Source organism: Triticum urartu, chromosome 2A (assembly GCF_056163025.1).
Source record: "Triticum urartu cultivar PI428250 chromosome 2A, HENAU_Tu73, whole genome shotgun sequence".
Classification (NCBI taxonomy): domain Eukaryota; kingdom Viridiplantae; phylum Streptophyta; class Magnoliopsida; order Poales; family Poaceae; genus Triticum; species Triticum urartu.
The window spans coordinates 649,700,820-649,707,574 of record NC_141874.1 but is presented as its reverse complement, the minus strand read 5'-3'; the positions used below and the strand labels follow the sequence as shown (position 1 = coordinate 649,707,574).

Here is a 6,755-nt window from a genome sequence, read left to right as displayed (position 1 = left end):
ACCCTTGAACAGTTTTATTATCTACATTCTGGTTGATTTTAGAACAAAAATTTCGTGCTTCCTATGTTTTTATCTGGACTAACATATAATTAAAACTATCAGTGTTTCTATTTTGAACTAAAACTATCAGTGTTTGTACTCAGTACTTATAGGGGTCACTTAAGTTCTCTGAAGAAGAATCATGTACTAGAAAGCAACAGAAACCATGTAGAAGTAATTCGATCCTAAAGAATGAAGAATTGGGTACTTGCTCTCTCAAAAAAGGTCGGTACCAGCACAAAAACATAATTTGCATAGTTAATCTGTAAGACATCAGTTTTCTAACAAAGCCAACATCGGTGCAACAACACGGCATACGCGCCTTACGACAGAGTATTAGAGTTGCTAGTATTCTGATGGGAAAAGATATGTCCAAGTAAAAGGTTACAGACAGATTGGCGACTTTGAACGCACCAAGTTGGAGGCGGCTCAAGTAGATGCATGTTCAGTTAGGCCTTGTTGCATTACCAGACAATATAAGCATACCAAGCACTATTGCCTACCACACACACACACACACGAGAAAAAAAAGTAGCAGTACGGTTGCCCAAGCTCAGCAATTAAGAGCACACCCCGTCAGAAGAACAAACTACTCTCCCAAGATAGAAAGAAAGAGGGCGAAAAGAAACAAGCTACAGGTAAGCAAAAAAAAACAACAACGAACCAATGTTGTAATTGACAGCACACCGTAGTCATTCATGTACACATTACAATCACAGTTACAGGCATGACATATATCCAGTTAGTACGTATAGCTCCTTACCGTGGTGGTTTCTTTAATTTAGTTATACGAGATATTAGGCATGCTCCTTACCGTGGCAGTTTCTTCGATTCAGCTAACATATTAACAGAACTAAACTAGAGCGGACAGTATGCAAATTGTTTGTCATCCCTGCCAAGTGCCAACCACCAGAACATCATGAGCTGACGTGCCAAGGATTTACGTCTGCCGTCAGCATCTGTAGTTCCATCATCCTCTTAACTTGCCAAATATGTACTTTCCCTTTGCATTAAGGCCAGGCTCAATTGATCTCCAAGAATTCTCGTTTTCTATCTCAATTGAGATAACAAGTTTCGAGTTTGTATCGTTGCCGATCTGTTCACTGGCACTCTTTGGCAGATACAAGATGATGGCATTTCATGGAAATCATCTCGTCCATGTCTGGGATCATCTGGTTCCCCCATAAGGCCCCGCTGGATTTTCTTTACCTTCCGTGAAAATGTATCCCAACCCGTTTGATTCCGTGTCTGAAATAATACATTGAGCTTTCTTGTGTTTGGGCGAATAGTTCTCTTATGGCCCATGTATCGCCTACAGATTTGATAGGGCATGAAGACCATTAGCATATTAAATGTAGAATCAAACGAGTATAAATAAACTACCACCAACAGACAAAGACACCATATATAGCATTAGGGAATAGGGATAAGATAACTAGGGTGCATGGGCGCTGTGGACCGTACCTCAATTCACTTCTTTGCATTTATTGCAATATATTCTACGAAAGTAGTATATTCTAAAAATACCCAAACATATCCAGAAAAAAAGAGGGATGTATATACCTGCGTCCAGCTAACACCTTGGCCATGTTTCCGTTATTATTGGTAACAAAAACATCACTCTCATCACATACAATGAAGTCAACAGCAGCCAATCGTGAAGAAAAAGGAAGGAATGGTTTCAGATCATCCCCAGCAAGCAAGTCCTTGGTGTAGAAATTTGGAAAGAGTTCGCGCAGAGGCCGGAGAGTTTCTTCCCCGCCATATATTTCTCCAGAAGCAACATACAGGTAAGTTTCATTGCCAAAACCAAGAGCTCGCAGCATTAAACCAATTTCATGAGGAGTTAATGGACATTTTCCCCTAGTACGCTCATTCTCAGCACTCAAGTCCTGCTAGCAATAATCAATCTAAAATCATTTCGACACCAACTGACCAAAATCCAATCACTGCAAATATTATAATTTAAAGTAAAATCATCATCTCAAACAGCGTCTTCTTTTGGGGAAATCATACTCAACATATTCTTGTAGGTGCAAAAGAGAAACACAAAACCCAACAAAGAGCCAACAATAAACGAAGTAAAAAGTGATAATTATAGTTATGGACCCATCTGTTGAGAATTATTCGATAGGAAAACCTCATTATCTCACCAAGTTTCAGAGTCTTACAGGTAATGTATCCCACCGTTTCCTAATTTCAGCAAGTTCCTTTCTTTCTTTTTCACCACCACCATAGTAACAGCCAGAAAATGCAAGCATGTCAGGTTCAAACCTAATGACATAACCCAAAATTGATGTTTAGTAAAATATGCGTACTTTCAGCGAAATGTTCATAAATTCCATATAGGGACTATACCTCAAGTGAATGGCGACATATCGTGAGCTCATGACTCTCAACCTTCGCACCAATTTTTTACCCAGAGTTTGTATGGGCCTTTTGAATCTTAATGCATGAAAGTTTACTCGACACCGTAACTTCTGCAATTCCTCATCAAGATCATTGGTGAGCCGATAATCAAACTTCGTGAGCTGCAAAGCCTGCAAAATTTTCGAGAGCTGAGCTAATAGGAAAATGTAGCTGTATTCATATATTCCTCACTAAAACAGAACAGATGACTCACATATCGCTATAATGATTTCATATATGCTGCCAATTAATACAGCATTTAATATACCTCTTAATAAAAGGGAAATCAGGATGTATTCTCTTAACCAACAAATGAGGCTACCAAGCTGACCATGCAACAGCAAGTAATTAGACAACCAGATGTTCAGGTTATCACACACGCAACTTTGCACTAAAGCAGATGAATAGAATGGTTATCTTGAAATTAAACAAAGTAATAAGTAGAAAGACTGCGAAATGAAATAACTTCTGCCTGTACATGATGACATGCTTGACAAGGATAGAAGCAATAAATAGTAGCATGCACTCGATAAATACAGAATAATATGCAACAAGCCCCAAACAAATGCGCTTGTTTGGCTTACTTACTCTCCTTCGCATCAGAATAGGCAAAACTTCATCAATGTAAAACTCAGGCATGGATTTTCTAGGTGCCCGCATAGTCCATGGAAGTTTATCCATCGATATCATAACTTCATAAGGGATCCTTTTAACAACAGTTACATCCTTTGATAGGTACGATATGAACCAGTCCGTGTCAAAAATATCGGAGAATTCGCTGCAAATAACACACACAGTATGAGGACAAGTACCTGTGAGCAGCAAACAACCATAGAATATGCCATGTAATCTCAAGTTCTTAAATCACCTGTCATCCTTCCAGAATGAGCGGTGGTCTAACTCGGGCACAACAAGTGTGGCATTCAAAATCCAGGCAACAACAACAGCATCTGTTATCTGGAAACTGAAGATCATAATGGTAATATAATGGATAAGAGAAACAAATCAATTACAAGTTGAAAAAAGATTATACCCCTATGCGTTGTTGGTTCAGTCCCCCGCTAGTAGCAATCAGCAAGTAGCCGGTAGAACTGTTCTCCGACACAGCAGCTGAAAGATGAACACAGAGAAACCTCAAGATTGTAAATTTCGTCGCTCTTCACAATCTAGTTTAAAAGGGGCGGACTTGACTGATCGAGTAGACTAACATCTTAATTTTGGGCTCCTCCCGCTGCATCCATAGTACAAGTTGGAATACCTTGATTTCCAAATATCAATGGGTTCAGTGTTTCGAACCTGCACATTATGAGCAACATAGAGCAATATCAATCGAGAATGCCAGGGGAACTTTGCGATGGATTGCACATGAACAGGCAAGAAAGTGACTTAGTAATCTTTCAAACCGACAATTAAAATTTCCGATTTGCTAGTTTACAAGGAAAATGGCGAGAGCTTTTCACTCGGTTCCTTCAGTTTGTTTATTTATAGGTTACGATGTGACAGGGGCAGCCATCGGTACTGAATTTTCACTGACCAGAATCAAACTCTTTCTAGAGAAATCACACTCAACAAACCGCGAAAACCAAAACTCATCCACAATTCTGTCGAATTACTATGCAGTAAAATGGCCAAAGTTTCAATCAGTCACCTGATTGGACCGCCACCGGCTCCGGATCCGCGACCAGTCGGCGTCCGTGACGATGTGCCCGGTGAAGAGCGATACGAAGCCTAGGACGAATAGAGCCGTGCCCAGGAACACCGGGGAAGGCTGAGCCCTCCTCGCCGTCTTCGGCGAGGCGGAGCCGCCGCCGTAGTGTGGCTTCGCCGGATCAGGCTTCCTCCCCATGCCGCGCGGTTATCAGGTCGTGCCCTACGGCAGAAACCAGCATGCAGAAACTGCAGCCTGGGCGGCGCCGCCAACGGCAGAGCGCGAGCCCGCCGCGCTAGATCGTGGAGGCGCGGGAGCTCGGGGAGGGGCCGCCCATGGCGAGTGGAGGAAACAACTGTCGTGTGAACGCGGTGCTGAGCGTGACCGTGCCCCAGGGCCCACAGGCAGACGATTAAAGGCCGAAACAGAAAAGGTGGAACAACGCAATGAACTGGGCTGCATCTTCTTCTTTCCTGCTTTTTCTGGATGGGCCGTATGTTGGCCCAACTTTCTTTGTGGCCTACGGTCCGTAGGTGCAACGTTTTTTTTCTGCAAATTTTATTATTATTTTGTGGCGTACGCTATTCTGTGACGGCCGCTAATCTTTTTTGAGAAACACGCCACGAGCAAACGCTCACAGACACGTACATACACTACCTTCTCTGAACGGACACACACACAATCTATTCCTATACCTCCGTAAGATTAAGTTGGCACGTCTTGAGACTGACGAAGCCATCACAGGTGCCTCGCTATCGACGAAAACATCGCCTCTCAATGAAAGAATATTCCTCCTTTATGAGGTACCAAGCAGCCAAACCCGAGGTTTGATCCCTGGTAGCTAAGGTACCATTACACTCATGACCATCAAAGCACAGCTTGGTTTTCGCTTATGGCTGCTAATTGACAGTGCTTAACACAACCGAATAGCGTACGTATCAAACAACTGCCTTAGCTATATCAAGCTCGGTAAATTTAAAAGGTGAGGTTAGTCTTTTTTTTAAAAAACCCTAAACCTATTATAAGTTCATTAGAAGTACAAAGCACCCTAACTATAATGAAATTTACATTAAGATTCCTGGACTATATACGACCACTACCACCAGAACGATCGACGTGTTATTGTTATTACTCATTACTCCCCTACCGAAGCCGCTCTGACCTTGTCGGTGACATACGAGAAGTCTTTGTGCACGTGCCCCTGATGGAGTTAGCGCCCTGGAGTCACAGTCATTGCCGTCAAACTCTTGAATCAATCTGAAGCGTCTAAGATCTCGCCATTGTGTACCCATGACGATAAACCCTGACCTCATTGTCCCAAAGAGACGCCAAGAATCTGCATAGGAGCTCCATCGACTGTCCCAAGGGACGAACCCGAGGCTCAGAGCATGAAAGATCAACTTGAAGATGAAGCCCCACCATCTGCGCGAACGTTGCCCCTATGTGGACTAAAAAACTCTAACCTAACATGCTAGCTGAAGCGAAGCCAACGGAATTCCCCTCCCCGCCACCGGCTACTAGAACGGCACAGAAAGGGGCGGAAAAATCTATGGTCTTGCCAACGGAGCATGAAGGGGAAGAGTACTTTTGCCCTAGACGTTTCTTTGGGAGAGGTGAAGGATTTTTTTTTGCAAAGATCGTGGGTTTAAATGCTATGGTGACACTCCATAGTGGTCGTGATCATGCCAAATCTCAGTCGTCCTCTCGTCTCTCATACATCGGACAAGGCCTTGCTTAAACACCTCTCTTATCTGTATAATCGCACCCACGTAGTTGAGGTGTTGTTCAGACAACCAGCGCAAAGAAAGTAATCATCATGATAGTATTCCTCTCCCAATACACATGTACACACATGTTATCAAGATTAATCAACAGCCTCCATGCCTGTTTTGCTAACATAGCATCATTGAACAATTCCAAGTCTCGAAAACCAAGTCCAACTATTTCGGAATTGACATTTTCTCCCAAGACTGATAATGAATGCCTCGTTTATTATGTGATCCAGCCCACCAATACATGGACATGACGGCCCTAGCTTTTTGGCACAAGCCGTTTGTGATCTTAGACTAGTCACAGTGGGGAGTAACTTAGAGTAGTAACATGCATATATTACTAGTCTATGTTACTATCTTCACAGTGGGTAGTAACATATGTGTTATCTCATGCATCACTTCATTTATTACATTGTAGACTCATTTTTTCTTGATATGTGTGATGTTACAGTAACTAGCTATGTTACCACATGTCTCTATTTCTTCATTAATTACATGCCACATCATCTATTTTGTTTAAATAAGTGTGATGTTACCACCTATATTACTCCCACTCTGGATAGTCTTAATAAAACAACTTATAAACTAGGTCGGTAACACTTCATCACCGACATTACTTGCACTTCTTCTACTACACAAAATACTATCCTCTCACACCAACCTTGTACCTTCGATCTTGCCTGCTAAAAATTGTTCAGACTATTGTTCAGTGATTCTTCCAGCCGCAAAGGAAGATCAAGGTATTTTTCTAACAAGGCCTCTTGTTTTTTTCCCCGACAAAGAACAGGGCCTCTTGTTGGATTAGCAACGCCTTTTGGGACTCCCACCCTAAAAGACGCCCCACAATTCGGGCTAAAGACCAACAAAATATTCAGCTTATTTGCAAA

General features: G+C 42.3%; 1 protein-coding gene across 2 annotated transcripts; it reads right to left on the bottom strand.

Moving 5' to 3' along the window:
• Positions 1 to 678: 678 nt before the first annotated feature.
• LOC125527629 (O-fucosyltransferase 29) lies at positions 679 to 4,497 on the bottom strand. Of its 2 annotated transcripts, none has more exons than XM_048692140.2 (9): positions 4,097 to 4,497; positions 3,657 to 3,744; positions 3,482 to 3,558; positions 3,317 to 3,405; positions 3,037 to 3,226; positions 2,398 to 2,579; positions 2,211 to 2,313; positions 1,603 to 1,934; positions 679 to 1,351 (listed from the first exon to the last, which is right to left on the bottom strand). In XM_048692140.2, the coding sequence occupies exons 1-9, from the start codon at positions 4,292 to 4,294 to the stop codon at positions 1,090 to 1,092; spliced, it is 1,521 nt and encodes a 506-aa protein (XP_048548097.1). In that variant the 5' UTR covers positions 4,295 to 4,497; the 3' UTR covers positions 679 to 1,089. The 2 variants fall into 2 exon arrangements, with proteins under 2 accessions (XP_048548097.1, XP_048548098.1); XM_048692141.2 differs by having other exon boundaries at positions 1,603 to 1,931; positions 4,097 to 4,496.
• Positions 4,498 to 6,755: the final 2,258 nt, after the last annotated feature.

What these genes read in the sequence shown, in the direction of transcription:
- LOC125527629 (XM_048692140.2), bottom strand. Translation starts at nt 4,294, where the DNA reads ATGGGGAGGAAGCCTGATCCGGCGAAGCCACACTACGGCGGCGGCTCC. An exon ending in GCCGGTGGCGGTCCAATCAG is followed by an intron (nt 3,745 to 4,096) that starts GTGACTGATTGA and finishes CATAATGTGCAG; the next exon opens with GTTCGAAACACTGAACCCAT. An exon ending in TGAACCAACAACGCATAGGG is followed by an intron (nt 3,406 to 3,481) that starts GTATAATCTTTT and finishes TTCAGTTTCCAG; the next exon opens with ATAACAGATGCTGTTGTTGT.